The sequence below is a fragment of the Dreissena polymorpha genome, chromosome 5 (genome assembly GCF_020536995.1).
Source record: "Dreissena polymorpha isolate Duluth1 chromosome 5, UMN_Dpol_1.0, whole genome shotgun sequence".
Taxonomy (NCBI): Eukaryota; Metazoa; Mollusca; class Bivalvia; order Myida; family Dreissenidae; genus Dreissena; species Dreissena polymorpha.
Genome location: NC_068359.1, coordinates 92,485,866 through 92,513,240, shown reverse-complemented (window position 1 = coordinate 92,513,240; position 27,375 = coordinate 92,485,866). Strand labels below are relative to the sequence as shown.

General features: G+C 35.1%; 2 protein-coding genes across 3 annotated transcripts in view; one reads left to right on the top strand and one right to left on the bottom strand.

The window, feature by feature from the left end:
* LOC127882170 (SID1 transmembrane family member 1-like) overlaps nt 1-7,571 on the bottom strand; it is a 59,123-nt gene extending 51,552 nt beyond the window's left edge. The window contains exon 1 of one of the 2 annotated variants that reach the window (XM_052430654.1): nt 7,252-7,571. In XM_052430654.1, coding sequence (XP_052286614.1) covers nt 7,252-7,533 — 282 coding nt within the window. In that variant the 5' untranslated portion in view covers nt 7,534-7,571. The remainder of the gene's footprint in view (nt 1-7,251) is intronic. The other variant, XM_052430652.1, reaches the window with a different exon arrangement.
* On the top strand, nt 7,569-26,805 carry LOC127882174 (transmembrane protein 147-like). The gene is made up of 6 exons (XM_052430667.1): nt 7,569-7,725; nt 16,680-16,815; nt 17,581-17,717; nt 23,329-23,413; nt 23,824-23,945; nt 25,528-26,805. The coding sequence occupies exons 1-6, from the start codon at nt 7,649-7,651 to the stop codon at nt 25,661-25,663; spliced, it is 693 nt and encodes a 230-aa protein (XP_052286627.1). The 5' UTR covers nt 7,569-7,648; the 3' UTR covers nt 25,664-26,805.
* The last annotated feature ends 570 nt before the right edge of the window (nt 26,806-27,375 follow it).

Here is a 27,375-nt window from a genome sequence, read left to right as displayed (position 1 = left end):
GAAAAGCACTCAATTTCTCGCTATATATATATAATATTTGCGTTCCTATTATGTGTAAACGGTTTAAATTAGTTATAAATGGTATATTGCATGCATATTTATACTACCTTGTGTTTATAACGAGGTATTAATGCCCGAAATTGGATAAATATCGGCAATATACCGACCGAAAAGCACTTCATGTGAAGACCGAAAAGCACTCAATTTCTCGCTATATATGTGAATATTTGCGTTTCTATTGGGTGTAAACGGATTGAATTAGTTATAAATGGTTATATTTCATGCATATTTATACTACCTTGTGTTTATAACGAGGTATTAATGCCCGAAATTGGATAAATATCGGCAATATACCGACCGAAAAGCACTTCATGTGAAGACCGAAAAGCACTCAATTTCTCGCTATATATATATAATATTTGCGTTCCTATTATGTGTAAACGGTTTAAATTAGTTATAAATGGTATATTGCATGCATTTTTATACTACCTTGTGTTTATTATGAGGTATTAATGCCCAAAATTGGTTAAATATCGGCAATATACCGACCGAAAAGCACTTCATGTGAAGACCGAAAAGCACTCAATTTCTCGCTATATATGTGAATAATTGCGTTTCTATTGGGTGTAAACGGATTGAATTAGTTATAAATGGTTATATTTCATGCATTTTTATACTACCTTGTGTTTATTATGAGGTATTAATGCCCAAAATTGGTTAAATATCGGCAATATACCGACCGAAAAGCACTTCATGTGAAGACCGAAAAGCACTCAATTTCTCGCTATATATATATAATATTTGCGTTCCTATTATGTGTAAACGGTTTAAATTAGTTATAAATGGTATATTGCATGCATATTTATACTACCTTGTGTTTATAACGAGGTATTAATGCCCGAAATTGGATAAATATCGGCAATATACCGACCGAAAAGCACTTCATGTGAAGACCGAAAAGCACTCAATTTCTCGCTATATATGTGAATATTTGCGTTTCTATTGGGTGTAAACGGATTGAATTAGTTATAAATGGTTATATTTCATGCATATTTATACTACCTTGTGTTTATAACGAGGTATTAATGCCCGAAATTGGATAAATATCGGCAATATACCGACCGAAAAGCACTTCATGTGAAGACCGAAAAGCACTCAATTTCTCGCTATATATATATAATATTTGCGTTCCTATTATGTGTAAACGGTTTAAATTAGTTATAAATGGTATAGTGCATGCATTTTTATACTACCTTGTGTTTATTATGAGGTATTAATGCCCAAAATTGGTTAAATATCGGCAATATACCGACCGAAAAGCACTCCCGCGACAGCAGAGAATCACCGAAAAGCACTCAAGTTCTCTATATATACATGCAAGTTAACTATAAGGGCCGATTTTAATGGATTGAAAAGATGTACATATTTATTTAGTCAAAGTCTGTTCATGTTGAAACTTAATTTTAATGTCTGAAGTCATCATTAACAACTTGTGAACGAACGGCCGGTACGCTTCTTTAATCAGCACAAAGCAGTTTGGAAATAGATTTTCGCACCTTCAATTAATTATATTCCAGATAATGATGAGAAGTTGCGTTATGATCGGTGCCTTTAATTCATGTACCAACCGAAAAGCATTTCATGGTGTTTATCATCTTATACGTAAATTGATGTATATGTTTTAAGTATTTCTAATTGACGTGAAACTGTTGAATAGAAATTGCAGCATGACTTTTAGTTAATGTGCTCTGTATTAATAATAGCGATTTTAATTGAAGATACAAAAAAATCAACATGTACACTTGAAATTCAATAGCTCCCCAAATGAGTGCAGAAAAAACAACGTGTCAACGTGTCACGTATATTTCAGGCACGGGCACAATCACACTTTATTAGCGCCGTCTTTAAACCCTTTTAATCTCTAAAGAACAGATTAATTTGACCTTAATTAACAAAATTAACAAAATTATTTTAACTAATGCAAGCTAGAATTAATATGTGACTACTTGCTATACAATCAGTACCATTCGAAAATGGATCGTATTTAATTGTGGTTCCTTCTTTGAACTTATGTTGACGGCCGACTTTTAGAATAGCTAGTGCCAGTAATAAATGTATTTCTTTAAATTCACATGTTGTTTTTTTAAGATATGAAAGATGCAAATGTGTCTTACTTATATTGTTTTCTGGTATTTAATCTATCTTATATATATGTGACTACGTGCTAATTTTTGGAGAAATGAAAAATTCAAATGTGTCTTATATATATTTTATCCATGTATCATGTGTATTCAGTTTTCATGCGAAAATATATCTTATTTCTTAATTTCCACCATCACACTTTATTAGCGCAGCGCCGACTCAGTAAATTAATTAATGTAATAAAAAAAGTGCAACGGTGAGGTGGATCAATTGTTAGTGCACACCACTTCAGCAATAAATGAAAGTTATTTTGACTGTAAATCCGATATTTCCAATACAGTAGCCATGTTCCTGTGTATTGAGATGATAAGATCACCACAGCAGGTTGCTAATACACAGTGTAGACTGAAATGAAAACAGTTATTTTGGCTGTAATTCCAATTCCAGTACAGTAGCCATGTTCCTGTGTATTGAACTGATAAGATCACCACAGCAGGTTGCTAATACACCGTGTAGACTTCCACTGTTTTATTATAGTAATTGTTATTTACCTGCTTGGAATAAATGGTGTATTCATTCGGGTCTGATGGTGTATTGTAAAATATATAATTCTGATAAGAAACAGTAGCACACAACAGGAATTTGGTTGATAAAAATAACTGATGTATTTATTGAAAGTGAAATTTTCCCAGAATAGTTGTATAAAATTTTTCGTCTAGCGGCCAAGTGCATTAATCCCGATCGCTGTTGGGTATTTTACTGTTTAGTAACGCTCGATTGGTCATTGTCGGCTCGGGTAAAACTTACATGTACCCCGGGTACTCTTAAGTAACTCATACTCATAGCAGTTTTTTAAAAACAATCGGACTTTAACCTTTAATTTGATGCAAATGAACAGAAGAACTGATGTATTTATTTAACGTGAAAAACATTTTGAACTAAAAATGTTTTGAATTAATGTTAATGCAAAAATAAATCTATAACATTATACCGCTGTTGGGTATTTTACTGTTAGTAACGCTCGATTGGTCATTGTCGGCTCGGGTAAAACTTACATGTACCCCGGGTACTCTTAAGTAACTCATACTCATGTTGATGCAGTTTTTCTTAACAGAAGTTTGTTTAAGATAATCGTTAGCGCGTTTTACGACATCGGATTGTGGGCGGGAAATACAACTGGGGTACAGTCTAATATCGACCGGGTACATGTAGGTAGTACCCGAGCCGACAATGACCAATCGAGCGTTAGTAAGCCATTAATACATACATTTTTAAAATGTGAACGGAAATAGGGAAATATCGATTTTTCAGAAGTTTACGCGCTTGATTAAATGTTAGCTGTAGAAATTTAGTCAACTCTTCGGGACACCCTCTTTTTACAGACTTCGGGCCGCATTACAGTCAAAAAAGAAAAATGCATTGATAAATGCTGCTAAGTCCGAAAGGAAACTATTAGATGCGTATAATGTGGGATTACAGCAGACTGATGTTACGTTCCCGTCTTCAGACGCGGACAAGATGGCGATCAATATTCTGCACAAATTTCATCCTGCAATGATAGGGCATTACACACCTATAAAAACAATCGGTGACGGCAACTGTCTGTTTAGATCTATTTCAAAATGTTTGAATGGTAGTGAAGAGCAACATATTTTGTTGAGATTGTTATCTGCTCTTGAACTTATTGAAAACGAAAGTTACTACAAATCTGATCAGTTCCTCGCCGATGACAGAATACTTAAGGCGGAATATTCAAATTTGTTGCATGATGTTATAGGTCTATACACTTGGTCAGTCGTCGAGCTAATCTTTGTGGTAAGCGCAGTAATCAAAAAATGCATTAAGTCGTACTATCCGCCTCAGCCATTCTCGGACTATACGTCCGAAGTCTTAACACGGCGTGTTGTGGGTAGGGGATGTAAAGACATGTCACCTGATATAACAATAATGTGGTCTCAAATGTCTCGCTCGGAGATAATCAGACTAGAACCTAACCATTTTGTGCCATTGATTCCTGCAAACAAAATTTTAGTAAATGATGTTTCGCCACTCAGTGATGATATTAAAGTTACAAAGGTAGAAACATGTTCAATTCCTGCTAATGCAACTTTTGTGGTAATTGATGGTGACGACTCCGATTATGACCACTCGGAAACTGTTGAAAGGTCTTTTGAAAACTCATTATCTGAGAGCAGTGATGCAAATCAGAATGATGAACTGACAAATGACCAAGCAACGGCTTCTGAGGCAGACAAAACTGTAACATTGTTTAGTGGGAAATTAAACCCCATTTCTATCATATTGACGCGTGTGCGCAGCGGGTAATCAGATTGCGCGCTGCGTGTATTAAGACTATCGCACCTTCAATCGGATGCTATTTAATTAACACCCCGCTGATAAGATAACAGTATTAACACCTTCGATCAGTTTTGTTGTAATTAAAACTCACTGATAGTTTACCTGTGCATTCCGTTGATATTTATATCTGAAAATAAATGAAACACGATTTAAATGCCCCGTCGTATAGATTTCTTTACAAATCTTAATGATAATCATACCTGGTTTTTTATCATTGTTCACATTTGTTATTATAATCATGATCTTGAATTTTATAACTTTTGTACCTTCTTTGCATATGTCTATGTAACATAGTTGTATCTTTGTTTATTTTGTTTAATCTATCTTTTATTCTAACTTTACTACCTTCTTTGCATATGTATATGTAACATAGTTGTATGTATAGTTTTTCCATTTTTATTCTATGTTTTTTTATATTATGTACCACTTATTAGTTAGTATGTACCATATATTTATATACACATTGCGTCCCATATGCCGGTGTATGTCCTGGATTTTTTTTTACATATCATTACTTTCTATAATCATAATCTGATTTGAACTTGAGGGTAACATAATCATTGACAGACAAGCTTATCTTAAGCTGTGCAGTTTTATTTCATTACAAACAGCTGCAAATATTTAATTTCTTGTTTATACAAATGGGACTATTTCCGTTTTTTTTTATTTCTTGCATAAATTTTCGGGAATATTTCGGCCTTTTTTTTCAAAATTTGGCTCTTACAAGAGGTGGCCTCCACGTGGCAAGAGCTGGGCAACATATTCATTATGTTGGCAAACTACCTCATGTATATATGAGTCGTGTTCTGGGAAGAAAAAGGGGCTTAATGAATGTTCGTAAAATGTCATCCCAGATTAGCCTACGCAGTCCGCACAGGCTAATCAGGGACGACACTTTCCGCTTTTATGGTATTTTTAGTTTCAAGGAAGTCACTCCTCACCGAAAATCACGTTTGGGCGAAAAGTGTCGTCCCTGATTAGCAGTGCGGACTGCACAGGCTAATCAGTGACGACACTTTAAGCACATGCATTAAGCCCACTTTTCTCAGAACGCGCCTCATATATATATAGTGCTTTATTTTCAAACTTAAATCAATATTTAACGAAGTCATCATTGATTATATTAAATATAGAGAGAAATTGAGTGCTTGTGCTTTATCTTTAAACTTAAATCAATATTTAACGAAGTCATTATTGACTAAATAAATATGTACATCTTTTCAATCCATTATAAACGGCACTTATAGCTTAATTTCGTTTATATATAGAGAAATTGAGTGCTTTTCGGTGATTCTGTGCTGTCGCGGGAGTGCTTTTCGGTGGCCACCAAAAATAGTAATGAGCTTTATATTTAAACTTTTTATTTAATGAAGTCATTATTGACTAAATAAATATGTACATCTTTTCAATCCATTAAAATCGGCCCTTATAGTTAACTTGCATGTATATATAGAGAACTTGAGTGCTTTTCGGTGATTCTCTGCTGTCGCGGGAGTGCTTTTCGGTCGGTATATTGCCGATATTTAACCAATTTTGGGCATTAATACCTCATAATAAATACAAGGTAGTATAAATATGCATGCAATATAACCATTTATAACTAATTTAAACCGTTTACACACAATAGGAACGCAAATATTATATATATATAGCGAGAAATTGAGTGCTATTCGGTCTTCACATGAAGTGCTTTTCGGTCGGTATATTGCCGATATTTATAAAATTTCGGGCATTTATACCTCGTTATAAACCCAAGGTAGTATAAATATGCATGACATATAACCATTTATAACTAATTCAATCCGTTTACACCCAATAGAAACGCAAATATTCATATATATAGCGAGAAATTGAGTGCTTTTCGATCTTCACATGAAGTGCTTTTCGGTCGGTATATTGCCGATATTTATCCAATTTCGGGCATTAATACCTCATAATAAACACAAGGTAGTATAAATATGCATGAAATATAACCATTTATAACTAATTTAAACCGTTTACACACAATAGAAACGCAAATATTCATATATATAGCGAGAAATTGAGTGCTTTTCGGTCTTCACATGAAGTGCTTTTCGGTCGGTATATTGCCGATATTTATCCAATTTTGGGGCTTAATACCTCATAATAAACACAAGGTAGTATAAATATGCATGAAATATAACCATTTATAACTAATTTAAACCGTTTACACACAATAGAAACGCAAATATTCATATATATAGCGAGAAATTGAGTGCTTTTCGGTCTTCACTTGAAGTGCTTTTCGGTCGGTATATTGCCGATATTTATCCAATTTTGGGGCTTAATACCTCATAATAAACCCAAGGTAGTATAAATATGCATGAAATATAACCATTTATAACTAATTTAATCCGTTTACACACAATAGAAACGCAAATATTCATATATATAGCGAGAAATTGAGTGCTTTTCGGTTTCCACATGAAGTGCTTTTCGGTCGGTAATTGCCGATATTTACCATTTTGGGCACAATGTAGTATAAACATACAATCATATAACCATTTATTACTAATTAAACTCGTTAACATACACTAAAAACGATATATTGCATATATATAGAGAGAAATTGAGTGCTTTTCGGTGCTTTTCGGTGCTTTTCGGTTATTGTATGGACCCGGTATAATGTCAGTTTAGAAACGTCATGGACAATTCCGAACACTTTAAATGCGACTGATGTAACCCTGGAATAAAAGGCTCATACATGACATTGGTTTAAATATAATTTACCTCTTGTGATATGTTGTATCTATACTGGAATAAAACGCTACTACTAGCGTTCGGAAATGTAGAGTTGCTGTACTGAACGCCGAACTGACCGTCGTTGGCATCAAGCAGAACTGTTGACTGCATGTTGACAGGATCAAAAAAGCTCGTTAGCACAAAGAAGGAAAGCCAACGTAGTGAAAGGCTTTCCATTGTTAGAATAAAGTGTGCGATGCAGATGTCAGATGTAATTAGAAAATAAAAGTAAAAGTAAATCCTTGTGCGTTTATATTTCTTAGAAAACATCGACTGCTCTTCCTAGTTTCCAATTATTACGAAACAAAACTTTTTCAGACACCGACACGAAAACTGGTCACATTTTTTGCAAATTTTTTGTTTTGTCCATTCTTTTTTTGGAAACATGACGTTATTTCATTTTGGTAATTGCCTGGCGCTAGCGTATGTTCCATATGTCTTAGTATACAAGTGTTCCGGCCTGTAAGTACATGGTTTAGTGATATCGACATAATTTACATTGTAAATTGATGTGGGTGGGGCAACGCATTACGTCCAATTCATTTTCAGAGATACTCTGACGTCTTTATGTAGATGTTATTAATTAATGTAAATTGTGTGTGTGCCGACAAAACTGCAGGTGCTTGAATATGGCTTGTTGATTAACCAGTGTTATCAGAGAAACAAAGCAGTACAGTCGATTGTAGTCCAACTTGTTGACGCCAGGGTTTTTTTCCCACTTTTTGGGAAGATAGCCCATGGCTTTGGAATTGGGAATTTTATCGGCATTTACATGAAATTCGGAAAATAAATTCATCAGCCTTTTTATCCCAAACTAAAAGTCCACTGATTAGGAAAATACTAAATTTGATATAACTCTTTATAATCATTCAAATTAAAAGAACACAATCATATAATACTATGTTAGATGTAATTGAATTAAAATTGAGATAAAATACTCATTAGACACTTCTTTCTTTTTGGAAATTGGATATTTTTTGCCACATTTTGGGAAAAAAGTATACTTTTTGGGATTGGGAACCACGGACTCTAGATTACACGGATAAGAAACGGGACAGTTATGCCAAATATCTTGTTGTGTCTAAGTCACGTGACCGTGTCGTAACTATCGATCTTTTATCGAAGCGCCGAGGTTATAAATTTGATGTACCCACTCACGTATTTTGTTAAATTATAGTTTCATTTCTAGGCCGATTTTGACAAATTATATATCATTAGAAAGCTTACGTAACGTAGTTTTCAGATATATAAATATATATTAAGTTTTTCTTCTGATTTCGGCAGCCCGGCGAGTTATAACTTTAACTTTTGCAAATAACATACCGTTTTGGAGTTTTAGAATCTAGATTTACGGTTGACATGTTCGTACTTAATACCAATTTGTAGCGTTTATATTTGGAGTTCAGTTTTAAAAATTACATCTTGCTTAGGAGAATAGAATAGGAGTATACGATAGAAAAAAAAATTGTTTAAAAACGAAAGTAACTAGAAATGGCGCGGCAGAGGCCGACGCGTATCCCCACGCCGCATGTTTGACCCAAGGGCGCCCCAGGGTTGATCATGGGGCCATGCATAGTTGAGATTGACTGTATTGTCATAAGAGAAGTTCAGTATCAATTAGAAGTGAATGGGTGTAAAAATAAAGAAGTTATAGTAAAAGGCAATTTTGGGAGGGTGTGGCCTATGTGGGCGGGGTGCCCCAGGGTTGGTAATGGGGCCATGCATAGTTGAGATTGACCGTATTGTCATAAGAGAGGTTCAGTATCAATTTGAAGTGAATCAGTGTATTAATGAAGAAATTATAGTAAAAGGCAATTTTGGGCGGGTGTGGTCTATGTGGGCGTGGCGCCCCAGGGTTGGCAACGGGGCCATGCATAGTTGAGTTTGACCGTTTTGTCATAAGAGAGGTTCAGTATCAATTTGAAGTGAATCAGTGTAGAAATGAAGAAGTTAATGTAGAATAACCTAAAATTTTTTTATAGTAAATGGATTTTTTTGGTGGGTGTGGCCTATGTGGGCGGGCGCCCCAGGGTTGGGATTGGGGCCATGCATAGTTGAGATTGACCCTAATGTCATAACAAAAGTTCAGTATCAATTTGAAGTGAATCCGTGTAGAAATGAAAAAATTATAGTAAATGGAAATTTTTGGTGGGTGTGGCCTATGTGGGCGGGGCGCCCCAGGGTTGGGAATGGGGCCATGCATGGTTGAGATTGACCGTATTGTCATAGGTGAGGTCCAGTATCAATTTGAAGTGAATCGGTGTAGAAATAAAGAAGTAAATGTAAAATAACCTAAAAAAATGAGTGATAATTTCTGACGCGGCCCCACCCCAACCCCTATAACTTTTGACCCAGGGGTCAGATCAAAATTCCAAATAGTGCACCGTCGCACATATGCTCATAGCTACCATGTGTGTAAATTTCAAGGTTCTAGTGCTTTTAGTGTAGGAGGAGATAGTGGCCAGGACAGACGGACAGACGGACGGACGGCGGAGATCACCACAATATCCCCACCTTTTTTTCAAAAAGCGTGGGGATAATTAAGGAATGAAGGCGGGAAAATGTAGCGCGCGTTCCTAACGCACTGAACTGATGCTACGGTCTTGGCGATTATGCTTTTGTTAAGAAACCAGCCATTGAATTTCCTTTGCCATGATTATTATAATTTTTATGAAATATATTGAAATATTTTGTTCTAGAGACATATCCATAAAGCTAAGTATTAATGAAGCTTAATAAATTTACGATTTCAGCTCTTGATTATAACACAGAAAGGGTGTTAATTTTATGATGAAACAGCGTATATAGCGGACCCTCTCGATATTATTCGGCTTTGCATGCATACTTGAAATAAAATGGGTGTCAAAAACATTCATCGTTTGCTGTTTATTATCAACAAGGTAATTATGTATAATTATTTGAAATGTTATTTACCTTAAATTATCAATTTATTAAAGATTCTTAAAAATAACCATAGTGTTATTTAGTATTGGTCGGCACAGTATCTGATCATAACGAGATAATTGGTTTGTGCTGAACACAGGGGCAATAAAACCACAGATCTATCAATAAACAAGATTATTGAGATATCTTTTATTGAACACCGCGATCAAAATGCTCAAACCATGGACTCTAGATTACACGGATAAGAAACATGGCAACATTCTCAGAATCATCACTGCTATATGTGTAATCACCTAACAATTCGTCTAAAAATTAATTTATATATTTGAGTTGAAGACGATTTACTGTTGTTTAAGTCTGAATAAACTATCTGTCTGCCTGTCTAAATCCAAGCCGTCATCGTCCCGGTGAAAAAAAATCTGATTTTCAATAGTTGGACATGATGCCCTGATGTCAAAATACGAAATGACCCGCGTAACACGGACCGTGATTTTTAAGAATCTTTAATAAATTGATAATTTAAGGTAAATAACATTTCAAATAATTATACATAATTACCTTGTTGATAATAAACAGCAAACGATGAATGTTTTTGACACCCATTTTATTTCAAGTATGCATGCAAAGCCGAATAATATCGAGAGGGTCCGCTATATACGCTGTTTCATCATAAATTTTACACCCTTTCTGTGTTATAAACAAGAGCTGAAATCGTTAATTTATTAAGATTCATTTATAATAAGCTTTATTGATATGTTTCGTGAACAAAATACTACAATATATTCCATAAAAAATATAATAAGATGGCAAAAGAAATTCAATGGCCGGTTTCTAAACAAAAGCATAATCGCCAAGACCGTAGCATCAGTTCAGTGCGTTAGGAACGCGCGCTACATTTTCCCGCCTTCATTCCTTAATTACTTTCGTTTTTAAACAAAAAATTTTTCTATTGGATACAGAATTCTATTCTCCTAAGCAAGATGTAATTTTTAAAACTGAACTCCAAATATAAACGCTACAAATTGGTATTAAGTACGAACATGTCAACCGTAAATCTAGATTCTAAAACTCCAAAATGGTATGATATTTGCAAAAGTTAAAGTTATAACTCGCCGAGCTGTCGAAATCAGAAGAAAAACTTAATATATATTGATATATCTGTTTACTACGTAACATAAGCTTTTTAATGATATATAATTTGTCAAAATCGGCCGAGAAATGAAACTATAATTTAACAAAAGACGTGAGTGGGTACATCAAAATGTATAACCTCGGCGCTTCGCTGTACGCTAATCGTAAAAGATCGATAGCCACAACACGTTAAAACGCGCGGTGGTAAAACATAAAATGTGTATTTCTTGTGTTTAACTCGCTATAAATCCATTAATAACAACGGGAATATACTAAAAGTTATATTTTTTTGAAAGAGGAATTAATAAGCAACAAGATAACGTATAAACCAATAAAATCGGATGAATAGTTTTTGCATAAGATTGAATTTACTACAGTAAGGGTCAAATACTCGATTCATCTCCTGTCAATATACACTCCGTGTGGGAACATAGCCGAATTTCGGCTATAAAATCGGCCAAAAAAAACCCTGGACCCTCTTAAATATTAAGCTACTTTTTATATAGGTAATATTTGGAGCGTCCAACGGCTGAACCATTCGATTTGTGTTGGAATTTTTTCCTTCTGTGTCTATATTGTTGCGCAAGGATTTTGTGCGCATTATTCAAGCCCCGATATAAGACACTTAATATCAACGGATTGCAATAATATTTATATACCTGTGTAGATAATTCATTTCTTGATAATGTTCCGTAAAAATTATGTAATGACACTTTGAATTTTGCATGCCTGAGCAATTTAAATCCAACCACTATTCAATTTTTATACGCCCGTATAAAATACGGGACGTATTATGTGAAACCCCTTGGCGGGCGGCGGGCGGAAGGCATCACTTTGTCCGGACTCTAATTCAAATTGTATTCATCCGATCTTCACCAAACTTGGTCAGCAGTTGCATCTAGTTGATATCTAGGCCAAGTTCGAATATGGGTCATGCCGGGTCAAAAACTAGGTCATAGGGTCAATAAGTGCATTTTCAAAGGGGCCACTTTGTCCGGACTCTATTTCAAATTGTATTCATCCGATCTTCATCAAACTTGGTCAGCAGTTGCATCTAGTTGATATATAGGCCAAGTTCGAATATGGGTCATGCCGGGTCAAAAACTAGGTCATAGGGTCAATTAGTGCATTTTCAACGGCGCCGCTTTGTCCGGACTCTAATTCAAATAGTTTTCATCCGATCTTCACCAAACTTGCTCAGAAGTTGAGTCTAGACAATATCTAGGCCAAGTTGGAATATGGGTCATGATGGGTCAAAAACTAGGTCATGGGGTCACTTAGTGCATTTCAAGGATTTCATGGTGTCCGCTCTCTAAATGAAGTAGTTTTCACCCGATCTTCACCAAATTTGGTCAAAAGTTGTGTCTATATGATATGTAGGTCAGGTTTAAATATGGGTCATGCCGGGTCAAAAACTAGGTCACGAGGTTACTTAGTGCATTTCAAGCATTTAGCATGGTGTCCGCTCTCTAATTGAAGTAGTTTTCATCTGATCTTCACCTAATTTGGTTACAAGTTGTGTCTAGATGATATGTAGGTCAAGTTCGAATATGGGTCATGCCCGGTCAAAAACGAGGTCACATGGTGCATTTAAAGCATTTAGCATGGTGTCCGCTCTCTAATTGAAGTAGTTTTCATCTGATCTTCACCAAATTTAGTCAGATGTTACATCTAAATGATATCTAGGTCAAGTTCAAATATGGGTCATGCCAAGTCAATAACTAGGTCTTGAGGTCACTTAGTGCATTTCAAGCATTGAGCATGGTGTCCAAAACCTTCGAACGGGCGTATCTTGTGACAGTTTGGCACTCTTGTTCAATATCTCTTGATTCGCTCGCTGTGTAGATATAAATCGATAACACGACCTCGATGTAAAGCATCTGGTTTAAAGTGGAAGAATAAACAGCGTAAAATACAGTTTGCGTTTGTCTGTTGTGGTGCAGCGCGTTACATAGTAAACCAATGTTATACTTTTCTGGATTAATTTAGCATTGTTTTTTTCTAAATTGACAATTAAAAAAGTTCTGAAATAAATTACATCTTTTATTTTTATACTGTACATAAATAAGATTGATACAGATCGTACAGTATACCGTCCTATGTAACGTAGAATGTAAGTACATAAAACAACACAGACAGAGGTGCGAAAAAGACATGCATAAACACTCACTGAAACTTAGAACAGTGAATAGAAACTGCACCATATCTGTTTTGAACATATGCTTATTAAATCGACAAAAATTAACATACTAGATCCAGGCTTTTTCCGCCCTATGCCACGGGTCCGAAATTCGGCCCCATTCCCAATGCAAATCTGGTTGTTTTTTTCCCAATTGAAAAAAAATATTCCCAATTCCAAAAAAAAATAAAAAAAATTTTTTTTTTTTTTTTTTTTTTTTTTTTTACCCTTAAAATATATAAGTTGACCTGATCCGGTGTAGAAAATAGAAAGTATTGCATAATTAAATTATCTGTTGCCTTGAATTTGTTTTAAAAACTGTAAAATATGTTAATGATTATTTAAGACTTTCCTTATTTTCCTCAAAATCGCGCGATTTTTTTCACCTCATAAAAGGCCAAGCCTTTTCACCAAATTAAGATTAAAAAACCTGCACTTATCACACATGTTCATAATATTTTGTAAAATTATAATAATAAGTTATCCAAATAGTCGTTATTTACCAGTTAATGGCTTCTTTGAAATATAAGAAACACTATTTATATGCAATAATTTTTCCCAATTGAGCCAATTTTGCGATTAATTTTTTTCCCAAAATGGGGTTTTTCACGCCGCGAAATTCCCAAAATTCCAGTGTGGCGTTTTCCCAAAATGGAGCGGAAAAAGCCTGAGATCTAGTTAGGTAAAAGTCGGTGTTAAAAGCTAATGTTAAATAAAATTATGCGTACACGTTACACGGTAATGCCTTCTTCTGATTGGTTCATATTTAAATCAGTTTCATGACATGGCTACAGGTCAGTGATTGTTTTGCAGATTTAAGCAGAAGTTTAACTGAAGAATTTATGCCTTTCTAACTTCGAATCGAGGATATTTGATGTAAAAATGGACTTCTGAATTAAAACTGAATGAGTTGGTAATGTTATTTTGCAATTTTACGCAAATTGATGAAAATTGAAACTTTCTGGTTTCCACCACAAAAAAGGTCCTTCAACGATGAGACGTTCCAAAGAATTTAGCCCATATAAAAAGTATCTCTAAATTCTTTGCACGTCTTATAAATGAGACTACAGTCGATTGGTGTATAGCGGATTTTAGTGAGTAACGGATAGGTTAAAAGTTTTTTGCAAAGTACTTGTATTTATATAAAGATTTATAGTGTTCTATGAATTGAATACAAAATGCCTATCATTGTTCAGTCGATTCATGTTTTAGTTGACATGTGTCAATGTTTACAATTGTTTCTTTTTTCGAAAGCAAAACAAGGTCACGTTATGTACGCATCGTTTTTGTGACGAAAGGAAAAGTGAAGACGTATGGTTTCTTGAATTTTGCAGATTTTGTTTGGTAAACGTTATGTTCATTGATGTAATATTGTAGTATAATGTGTGATGTGTACCACATAAAATAAGCATGAGAGCTGCAACTCGTGATTTTGTGAATAACGGACTTGTGGCGACACATATTTGGGAATGTGGGGATTGTCTCAAACTAAATGAAAACTCAATTGAAGTTGTCCAATACACATGTGGGTAGCGTGTGGCTATGATATTTATTAGTAAAAACATCATTTTGAATGAAAAATAATAAAATTATAACGAAAAATCGATTTCTCTGAAAACATAGTTTTCACTATCAAATCTATATATATAACAAGGTATTCAACTCAAAACGACCCGAATATATGGTGCATCGCTATGAACAGCCATTACTCCATCAATTGTGCAGCGATTTCCATGAACTCGGTCTTATTAAACGCAGAAATGAAGTTCCTTTTCTGGAAATGTACATATCTTGCAATATGTTTTACAAATGCTGGGTAAAATTTCAAGAAATAACACGATACACATGTAATCCGATAAAGACCTAAGCGATCCGGTAATGGCTGAATCAGTTTACCCTGAAATTTGCGCTGTAAACAAAAAATATTTGTCAGAATTTTAAAACCGCTGGCATGTTTCAATAGGAAAGACATTTGTCTTTAGAGGTTTAAAGGTTTAATTACTGAATGCATGGTGTTTACGTTGAAATGAGACTCGAAGTCCTTAGCATGCCTATCGGTTTTACACCAATCGACTGAAGCTTGATAAAGTGCAATCAAGTAAAGCATGCAAATGTCATCATATGGGATAATTTAAGTCTTTTAAAGGGCCATCATAGCCTTCCTGTTAAAGCCCAAGTCCACTACCACTATCAAAAAGTTTAACATTACATAAGTTATTGCATATGAAAATTTTACCAACCAATAAATAAATAAATGCATGTTACATTAAGAATAAGGCTCTCCTGATGATGTCGCTTGCATGGGCTCTGAGGATTTTAATTCACTTACATTACTACGCTTGAAAATAAATGCAAGCTCAACCAAAATGAGGATAAACAGGTATAATTGCTTTTCATAATTTTACTTCAATTAAAATTATCCTAATTTATTTATCCATAATCCATACATTTTATTGGTCCTCTTCATTATATTTCCACATAAGTTGCAAAGTAAAGCAAACAACTGCACTACTGTCTGAGTACTGTAGTGGTAAGACAATACTTAACCAAAATTACTTTTATTTTCTCCCCATTTTCAGAAAATGCATGAAATCAGTGCTTTCCACAAGAATTTTTTCTCATACCCCTGGGGCATATGGGGTGAGGAGGACTGTCCACTCCGTACTTTGTTTACATTTTTAGGGGCCAAATGCGACATTGTGTGCGCTATGACTCTTTACACAACTATAACGTCATTGATAACGATATTTTTGCTAAGATACAAATTCACAGCTTTGACATTTAGCTATAAATTTACATACACTGTTACTACTGCAGATATTGAACTTCAAATTTGTCTTTGCGGTCTTTATATCATGTGACTGACAGAAAATGTACACAGTTCTTTCAAAGAGGAAGAAAAGTCGAGCACGCTATCTTTTATCAGCTCTTGTTTAAGGAACATTTTGCTAAGATATCTTGGCTGATTTTTAAATGTTATTGGAAAACATCACAAAATATACTCACAACAGTTAATTCCTGCTCGGTCTTTACTCTTAGGTGAGCTACTTGTACTATTGTCTTTCACAAGAACAGATGTCATTTTAACATGCATGTAATTAGTTATAGTGGACAAGATTTAATATAACAATCACAGAAGTTTATAGACTGTTGAACATAGCTTATTGCTGACAGTACCTATATATGTCACATACAATTTCAGGTCAGAGTACAGTGCATTTTGGAAATGTGTGCAGGCAGGAGGTACATATCTGTTCACACAGTTGTGTAAAATGCTTATCCTTGCAACATTTTTCCCAACAAATGAAGTTGCAACTGAGAGTCTAGATATTCTAGGGGTAAGTTAATTTACTGTTATTTCATGTTTTGATGATTGACTTTAACCCTTTCCACCATAGAAGCAAAGTGAACATGGCTTTTGCAACCAGCATAAAACCAAAACAGCCTGTCAGTAACTCGCAGTCTATTCAGGTTTTATGCTGTTTGCTGCTCATCGGTATCTAAGGGTTAGAAATGAAGCTTTTAAAACTTGAATCTAGTAAGAAAGGTCTTTGATAAAATTTACTTTTCTAAGGGACAACAAATTTGTCAAAATATGTTTCTAAGTGGTAAAGGGTAACCGGTTAAGTTGTGTATTAGTCATGATTGAAATTATTTCTATCCAGAGCCACCCCAAATAAATTTCCTGCTTACTTAAATTTGGAATTCAATTTAGTAAAGGTTATTCTAATTTTTACTCAGGAGAAAATATCTGGAGACAGAAATGGCATTTATATAGAATTTATGATTAGTAAACAGTAATTTAATTCACTGCTTTGGGAATCGGTATGATTCAATTGGTAACTTTGAAAAATGAAAACTTAAAATTGGGACATTCAAAAGCATGACATTTTAATAAATATACAATTTTCTGTTACATGTGAAACTTTTTGAGTCAATATGTTATTAGTATTTGTCTAATAGCACATCTTTTCATGTATTTAGAATTTTGTCACTGCTGATTTGTCCATTTAGTCGGAAAAATAAACCATTACCCCATATATTGAATTGGCATGGGTCCTGTCATATAACAAGCACATTCTCTGGCAAACATTTGTTTTCAGGAATTGATGAAGTGCACTGTGGACATTGCAGACCTAGTTGGCATTTACTTTGTCATGTCCAGGATTGCTGGGAAAGGTCAACTAAAAATAATGGTTGCTGGCATTGGTTGGGCAACAGCCGAGTTGGTCGTTACCAGGTATTCCTGCTCACTGTTGACATTGGCACTTTTAACTCAGTGCTTTCCACCTTTTTTATTGGTCTCTAGCTGGTGCGCTTGAATTTCGAAATCAGAGTCTGTGGGGTGCTCAATTAGTGTATTTGTTAGTTACTGCAACTAGTCTTTCTTAAGATCGAAGCAATATCGACTTCACCGAATATTTTGAGAGCCGATTTACGGTCCTCTGTCAATTACATGTATTGCTTTACCAAACTAAATCCCGCGTAAAGGCAAAGCATTTTTGCATTGGAAAATCGATATTGGCCAATGAGAGCGCATGCTTTGCACTAGTGACAGCACTCGTAGGCATTCAATACCTGCAGTAAAATAAGCAGACAACAAGTGATGTAATTGTCATAAGTGTGTTGTTTTGTGACAGTATGTTGGCTTTGTGACCAATGGTGTACACCTCAATGATGAAATCTCTGCAAGTTACTTAAAAGATTGATGATGGCCACTGAGTGTCATGCTCGTGGAAATTGTGCAAATAACATCATACATAAATGTAAAAAAAAAAAATCATATGAAGGGGGCTGCCCTCCCTAACCCACCTCTAATCACTGTGGAAAGCACTGTTTTAACTTAACATAATGTTTGTTGATTTGTGGTGAAACCTGCCGCCATGAACATTATTGATAATCTTCAAACAATATTAACCCATTATCCAATCAGTGATTTATTTCTACAGTTTCACAGATGTAGACATTGATTAGTTTATTTCCATTTCATCCAACATTAATTAGCAAAGCATTGTTGTTTGTTGCTCCTAATTGCTGTCCGATCAATATAGCTGTAAAAATGGTGGCTCAGTTTATAAGCTTGCATCAGTCCAGCTGAGCTTTTGCAGACTGTAGTTTTGTCCTTCGTTAATAAAATTTGAAATAGCTTACCACAATTCTAGAAATGACAAGTCACATTTAAGGCCCTGTCCATACCTCAAAGGTTAAGGTCACTTTTTGAGATCAAAGGTCAAATACAGAAATAATACCGGTTGTTAAGACTGTAATTCAGCAGGCATTAAATAACTATAAAAAAAACATTCCCCATGTAAATACAGCATGCCAAGGAGGAGACTCAGTTCAAATGTTCAGGCCAAATATGAGCATCATACTGCATGTGTAGACTGTAAAAGTTGAATTCATCATCACTCAGCAGCCAATTTAAAAAGCTCAACATTTGGTAACAACTTGTTGTACATGTATGAAAGGATTATTTCCATGGCTCAAAGGTCAATGTTGTTCATAAAGGTCAATACTCAAAATCTGGGGAGCTTTGTCTGACAGTAACTTCCATCATTCAAACTAAAATTTGTCTCACATGTTCACCCTTTTGGTGAGGGCAGGTCAGAGGTAATGCCTGTGTCCTAAGTTCAAGGTCAGCCTGTCATTTTTGTCCCCTACAGTTTTCACCGGAGGGGACTTCTGGTTTGCGCTCCGTTAGTCAGTCTGTCTGTCAGTCTGTCCGCCACACTTTTCTGGATCCTGCGATAACTTTACAAATTCTTAATATTTCTTCATGAAACTTGAAGCATGGATAGATGGCAATATGGACATTATGCACGTCATTTCATTTAGTTCCTACGTCAAAAATTCTGTTTGCTATGGCAACAAATAGACTAGAAATACTGCTGAAAATGGTGGTTTTCTGGATCCTGCGATAACTTTAAAAGTTCTTCATATTTGTTCATGAAACTTGAAACATGGATAGATGGCATTATGGACATTATGCACGTCATTTCATTTTGTTCCTACGTCAAAAATTCTGGTTGCTATGGCAACAATTTTTTTTTTTAATCTGACATTGGTGGAATTTCTGACAATGGTGGAGCCGGTAGGGGACCATATTGCTTGACAATCTCTTGTTAAATAATGGAAGGCATTCTTGTCATTGGGCTCAACACCTGGTGTAAACAGGACTGGTATTCTAGTATAACAAAAGCTTTATATTGTAACATTTTTTGTAGGGATGCAAGAGGTTACAAAAAATCATTAACCTGTTAACCTTTTTCCGTAACCAGTTATTAACCGGTTAACCAAAACACCTTATACGTAGTTAAAATGATTAAGAATAATTTAAAAAGAATAAATAATAAAAATTTCATAGCGCTCGAACCGCTCGGTAGAAACAAAAGTAATTTCAAATTTGAAATCGCTTGCATTGATAACATGCCAGTTTCGTAATAAAATGTTTATACAATATATTTATCAATATTGTAAATGTATGCTATATATTTTATTTATTTTTCCTGCGTAAATGCAAAGGGGTAAAAAATAAAAAAACAACACAATGTTCATTTTCTCGTGTTATGAACTGTTTTTGGTTGGGCCACTTATATGAAGTTCCGTCGTATCGCTCACAAAAATGGTGTGTTCCTTTGTTCATTCTGTTTTAATTTTTGAAACTCAAATTGGCTAAATATAGAAATGTGCTTTCCCCTTTCAATTCGAAGTTAAGTCATTCATGTGTGATCAGCAATCCGCATCTCTTCTTTTTCGATAATTGCATATTTTGTTGTGTGCATTTGAGCGTCTGTAGCTGAAGTATTGTCGTTTGATGTTCATTATACAATTTAAAAAATGTGGGTTAAATAAAGGACACAAATGCAAATTAAATTAATTTTGAACAAAATGGAAGTTAAATAATTTAATCAGTACATTTATTTAATAGCGAAGTAACTAAGTATTATGATCTCAAATACTGATAGTTACGTATGTTTGTTAACGTACCATAGCACGCAAATTTTAAGCAATAACACAAATACTGAATTTCAGTTTTTTTGTTGTTTTTTAGCTCATCTATTTTTTGAAAAAAAAATATGAGCTATTGTCATCACCTTGGCGTCGGCGTCGGCGTTGGCGTCCGGTTAAGTTTTGCGTTTAGGTCCACTTTTCTCATAAAGTATCAATGCTATTGTATTCAAACTTGGTACACTTACTTACTATCATGAGAGGACTGGGCAGGCAAAGTTAGATAACTCTGGCGTGCATTTTAACAGAATTATGTGCCCTTTTTATACTTAGAAAATAGAAAATTTTGGCTAAGTTTTGCGTTTAGGTCCACTTTTCTCAGAAAGTATCAATGCTATTGCATTCAAACTTGGTACACTTACTTACTATCATGAGGGGACTGGGCAGGCAAAGTTAGATAACTCGGGTGTGCAGTTTGACAGAATTATGTGCCCTTTTTATACTTAGAAAATTGAAAATTTTAGTTAAGTTTTAAGTTTCAAAGTTATTGCTTTGATACTTGCATCACTTACTAACTATCATAAGGGGACTGTGCAGGCAAAGTAATGTAACTCTGACTGGCATTTTGACAGAATTATGTGCCCTTTTTATACTTAGAAAATTAAAAATTTGTTTAAGTTTTGTGTTTAGGTCCACTTTATTCCTACAGTATCAAAGCTATTGCTTTCATACTTGCAATACTTATTAACTATCATAAGTGGACTGTGCAGGCAAAGTTATGTAACTCTGACTGGCATTTGGACGGAATTATGGGCCCTTTATACTTGAAAATTTGGTTAAGTTTTGTGTTTTGGTCCACTTTACCCCTAAAGTATCATAGATATTGCTTTCATACTTGGAACACTCGCAAACTATCTTAAGGGTACAGTAAAAGGACAAGTTGCATAACTCTGGTTGTCATATTTACGGAATTATGGCCCTTTTTTGACTTAGTAACTTTGAATATATGGTTAAATTTTGTGTTTCGATCCACTTTACTTCTTAAGTATCAAGGCTATTGCTTTCAAACTTCAAATACTTTCATGCTATCATGAGGTTACTGTATCTGGCAAGTTGAATTTTACCTTGACCTTTGAATGACCTTGACTCAAGGTCAAATTATTAAATTTTGCTAAAATTGCCATAACTTCTTTATTTATGATTAGATTTGATTGATACTTTGACAAAACTACTCTTACCTGACATACCACAATAGACTCCACCCAAACCATCCCCCGTGCCCTCCCCTCTCCCCCCCCCCCCCCCCCCCCCCCCCCGAATCCCCCCCCCCCTATTTTTTTTTTTTTTTTTTAAGATCATCTCACAAATGACCACCACACCCTCACACTATACCCCCCCACCCCACCCACCCCCCCCCCCCAATTTTTTTTAAACTGTTAAAAAACACAATTTTTTTATTTTATTTTATGTTTGAAATACCGTCCAACCATCGCACCCAAGAATCCCCACAAACCCCCCCTCCCCCCACCCGAATCCCCCCTAATTTTTTTTTTTTAAGATCATCTCACAAACAACCACCACACCCTCACACTATACCCCCCCCCCCCCCACCCCATCCCCTCAATTTTTTTTTTTAAACGGTTAAAAACCACAAATATTTATTTTTATTATTTTATGTTTGAAATACCGTCCAACCATCGCACCCAAGAATCCCCCCCCCCCCCCCCCCCCCACCCTGAATTTTATATATTTTTTTTGCATTTTTTTCGCATTTTTGGAAAATAATGTAATAAATGTGCACACCCCCACACTATACACCCCTCTTCACTCCACCCCTCCCTCCTTTGTGATTGAAAATGAGAGTCCCTTCACCTTTAAAAAGAAAATAGATGAGCGGTCTGCACCCGCAAGGCGGTGCTCTTGTTTTTAATTGATGTTTAATTATTTAATAAGTTAATAATTTGCTATTTTAAGTAACACTTGCATCGGACGGTAATGGTGGAATCGCTTGATGAAATTATAATAATAATATTAATTTCTGATAAACAAAAACGACGTTGACTCGACAAAATTTTAACTATGAATGTAATTCATGATAAAATTGTTAAGTATTAACACGGAATTTTCGTGAGCAATCAGTGTTGGATATTGGTTAACAAAACACCAAAATAAGCCGTCCAATGTCTCAACTGTTTTTTATCGCGAGTTTAATAAACATGTCAATTATGTCTTCGCTAATTGCTCTGACTCCCCGCAGTTCGCTAGTTAAATTTTTGCGAGTCAAACAAAACAATAGTGTCAGTTATCAAAACGTACCCCCTATTTGTTATCACAAAGGTATTGATTTAGTGCTTTGTTACTTTGATTGTTGACATGTTATTTATTTCCGTCGATGGTGCAGCATCTTGTTCTAACTAGTAGCCAGCGCAAGTTGGCAGTATGTCACGCGCAGAAGTAAAATCGTACGATTTATTCCATGATAAAAACATAATCAAATATTTTTTCCATGTTAACCTTTTCCCCGAAAAAATGACCGGTTAACTGGTCGTTTCGGTAGGTTAACCGGTTAACCTCTTGCATCACTAGTTTTTTGTAATTGCTGACCATATGATTATAAATGTGTCTTGTTCTTTGAAAATTGGGCAAAATGCATGTGCGTAAAGTGTCGTCCCAGATTAGCCTGTGCAATCTGCACAGGCTAATCTGGGACGACACTTTAGGCTTTAATGGTATTTTTCGTTTCAAGGAGTCCCTATTTATCGAAAATCTACTTTAAGCAGAAAGTGTTGTCCCAGATTAGCCTGTGTAGACACAGGCTAATCTGGGACAACACGTTTCACACATGCATTAGCATTATTATCTTAGAGCTCGGATCATAATTATTTTTGGTTCATACTTCGCAGGTGTCTACCATTGTGGGTTGGGGCAAGAGGCGTTGAGTTTGACTGGAAATACATTCAAATGAGTTTTGACTCCAACATTAGTTTGGTAAGGATTCACATACTTAATTGTGTCAATATATGACTGCTTTAGGTCTACAAAATGCAACTCAATGTATGGACTGCACATGATAAATATTGATAAATGATAAAACCATCTGTAATTACTCATACATTGCCAAGTTGCACTGCGATATATTTTGCTGTACAATCATTAGGCCTTGACAAAGATTTTAGGGATATACCGGTACATATAGTTGTACGTTATATTTCACTGTGCATGATGTGGTAATTTTTCAATATTTGCTCACAAATTAGACTCACTCTTGTTTGCATATGTTTTAATTGATGTAAGAATCTTTGCAAAAGCTAAGCAAGACAGTTCAGTTTCTTCTGGTTGCATGTGAGCCTGCTGGCTGGTAAATGTACAAGTACATGTACATGTTGCACTCTCCGCAGGTTCACCATATCGCTACTGCAATGCTAGTGTGGCTGTACTACAGACAGGACCTCAACAAGTCCTTTGTGCCCGTTGTCATGGCGCTGCTGGCTCTCAGCTGCTACAGACCCCTTATTGTCGAGTAAGTAGCAGTGACTGTGTAAAACAAACATTGCAGCCATTTTCCTTCTTTAGCACGGGCCTTATAAAGAGCCCATCATCGCACAATATAGACCCTCCCCACAATGGAATTTCTTTAAAATTATTCAAATACCTCAAATTTTAAGTTAACCTTGCGCAACTTGTTAATGTCTATCCCTAAATCAGTTTACTCATCCCCCAAAAGGAAAGTTAGCACTTTTTTTCAAATGAAGAAAAAAGCCCTGTCAATGGAGGTTGAAATGAATTTATCAGTGTCAATTATTTGATGAGACACATGGCTATTTTTTAATAAAACATACTTCAGGACTTCCTTGTTTGACAGATATTTCTTGTACAATGATTTTATTTCAGTTGTTATTGTCACACAAAAAGTGTGGTTGCTATGGTTACAGAAACAATAAAAACTAAAGCTGGATCCTACTGTAAGTCAAAAAGTGATTCAGCTTTGTCGATGAAACTGTGTATTTTTATAGAGGGGAATATGGGAGTATGCAAGTAAATTCTTTTTTTTTGTCAGACAAAAAATGTGATTCCAGGGGACAAAAATATTCATAAACTGCACTCGTCCTGCAGGACAAGTGCATTAAAATTTTCACTCGTCCTGCAAACACACGCACTCGTCCTTCAAATATGTGTGAAATAAAGGTTGCAAAGGGCTCATATGACTTATAAAATTTCCTAAAGTATATCACTGCTAAGCAGTGAAATAAGTTACTTTATTTATGAGGAACACAAAATAAATATTTTTTTCTAATGCTCGTCCTTTCAAGATTTCACTCGTCAATACGAGCGGACGAGTGGAATTTTTGTCCCCTGGATTCCTTTGGTTACCTATGATATGGTGATAGGAATACTTGAAAAACTAAAATTTGGATCATTGCATAACTGAAAAATAAGGCTATGATGATGAAACTCATTATGTAGATAGAGGTTCATATGGGGAATATGAAATATTTATCAATATTTTGTCAAAATAGGTTGCTGTGGTTACAGGAAAGGAAAAACTGAAATCTGGATCCTGCTACAAATTTAAAGGAATTTAAGCTAGGTTGAAGAAACTCAGTGTGTGAATAGAGGCCAGGGCCATATGGGAAATTATATATAACTTCACTTTTTTCTGTGTAGCCTCTGTCCTTATGTCAAATCTGGATCGTGCAATAACATAAAAAGTACTTTAGCTAAGATGATTGAACTCAGTGAGTGGATAAAGAGCCATATTTTGGATAAACACATTTTTTAGGTTTTTTAATGAGACAAAAATTGTGGTTTCTATGGTTACAGAAATAAGTGGAAACTAAAATCGTGATCCTGCAACAAGTCAAAATGTACTTTAGCCATGTTGATGAAACTTTGTAGTAAAATCTACAAAAGCCAATAACAAAAGTTGTTGAGTGTACCCATGCCTTTTTTTTTTTTTGAAGATTCTTATATACACAATGTTTGTAGTCACACATTATCCCCATTTAACACCATCACAGTTTAAATTCCTGCTCATTGGAACTTTAAATAATCATTTATTTGCAGATAAAAAATGACAATTCGAAAATACTTGCTGTTTTCAGAATCCTGGTGCATGCAGTGGGCCTGGGCTCGTGGATGTTGCTGTTTGCCAAGGCCCTGTTCACGGGGCTGGTGAGCACTATAGCCCTGAACATGTACATGGGCATGTCAACACAGGCCGTCAACTCGTACTACTGAATGTCACAACATCAAAGGGGGTCAGTGATTTCAGGGTCAATGGATTGCGACTTGCTAATACACACAGAGAACAAAGTACTTTATTGAGAAAACAAAGACTATGATAACATCAGAAAAGTGGAAATTGAACACACACAAAAACAAAAGGGGGCTAAATCTATGTGCGTTAAGTGTCGTCACAGATTAGCCAGTTCAAGTCTGTGCTGACTAATCAGGGAAATACTTTTATACTTAGTGTACGGTATTTTTCATATAACGGAAGTCACTTCTTACAAAAAAAAGTTACGGTTTAAAAAGTTGTGCCTGATAAGTCTGTGTCGTTTGCACATGTTCATCTGGGACATGACCTCGCACAGTTTGCACATGTTCATCTGGGACATGACCTCGCACACATGCATGTTAACCTGTTTCCCTAAAGGGAGGTTTAGTTTTAATTATGTCTCTAGTCTTTGTTATTGTCCAACTGTTACTCAAAAATAGAGCAATCATTGTAATATAATGTTTCATGTCACTTGATTTCTTTGTCAATCATGCAGTTATACATGTCTGACAGTAATCTCAATCATATTGCATGTTTACATCGGATCATCAGGCTAACTGTGTGTGAAGTAACTGTGATTATAAATTATGGTTATTTGATGCACAATAGTTAATATTCAGTTTGGTTTACTGATATGTATGGACTTAGTTTTTATGTACACATAAATGTTGTGGCATATGAGATCACATTAAGGTGTATATTTTTACAACTTTTTGCTTAAAGGTGGAACTTGTGGTGAAAATAATTATTACAGTTAGAGGATTAAGAAACCTCTGAAAGAATTTTGCTTAATTCTATTGTCATGTAGGTACTGAAACTCATAAAAGTCTATGAGCTTAATTGTTGATAAACACTCCTATTAAATGAACATTTGATTTATAGATTTGGCCCTGTCAACATAATATTCACTTGTGATTAAAGGTACAAACAAATCCACAATATTGATGATTATTTATATGTCCGATGTGTTTGATGATTATTTCTATGTACATGTACGATGTGTTTTACTGTGCAAGGCTATCCTAGAGTTATTTTCATCTTTTAATATTTAGAAGACAATATGTATAAACATGAAATTCATAAAATAAATATGTAAACTGTGTATGCTTTGTTGCTTGATCTGGACACCTCTGCTTTCAGAGTCTTTGGCCATCTCTCTCACTAAGTACGTTCACAAATTTTTTGGAAACCTGTTTTTAGCCAAAATAATTATTTTTTGTGACTATATTTTTCGACACAGGGATGTTTATCCATAATTAATTACTCTGTTGTGCTCATCTGGTGACACTTTGATCATGAGTTTTACAAGGAGATTAAGATCATAAACCCTGATACAAATCTCTTGAGGCAATTGAACATACATTTTTATTGGTTTAAAGGGGCCTTTTCACAGATTTTGGCAGATATTGAAGTTTGTCATTAAATACTTTAGATTGATAAATATAAACATTGCATCTAGAAAGCTCCAGTAAAAGCAAGAATAAAATTAAAGGAAGAAAAACAAGGGCTGTTTGTAAACATGCATGTCTGTCAGCCATTGTGTGAATACGTTTTTTGGCACTGTGACTTTGACCTAGTGACCTGAAAATCAATAGGGGTCATCTGCGAGTCATGATCAATGTACCTAAGAAGTTTCATGATCCTAGGTGTAAGCTTTCTTGAGTTATCATCT

Bases quoted from the DNA above. Each gene is read 5' to 3' on its own strand.
- LOC127882174 (XM_052430667.1), top strand. From the start codon at position 7,649: ATGACGTTATTTCATTTTGGTAATTGCCTGGCGCTAGCGTATGTTCCA. The intron at 16,816-17,580 runs GTAAGTTAATTT...ATTTGTTTTCAG, and splicing joins AGAGTCTAGATATTCTAGGG to GAATTGATGAAGTGCACTGT. The intron at 23,414-23,823 runs GTAAGGATTCAC...CACTCTCCGCAG, and splicing joins TTGACTCCAACATTAGTTTG to GTTCACCATATCGCTACTGC.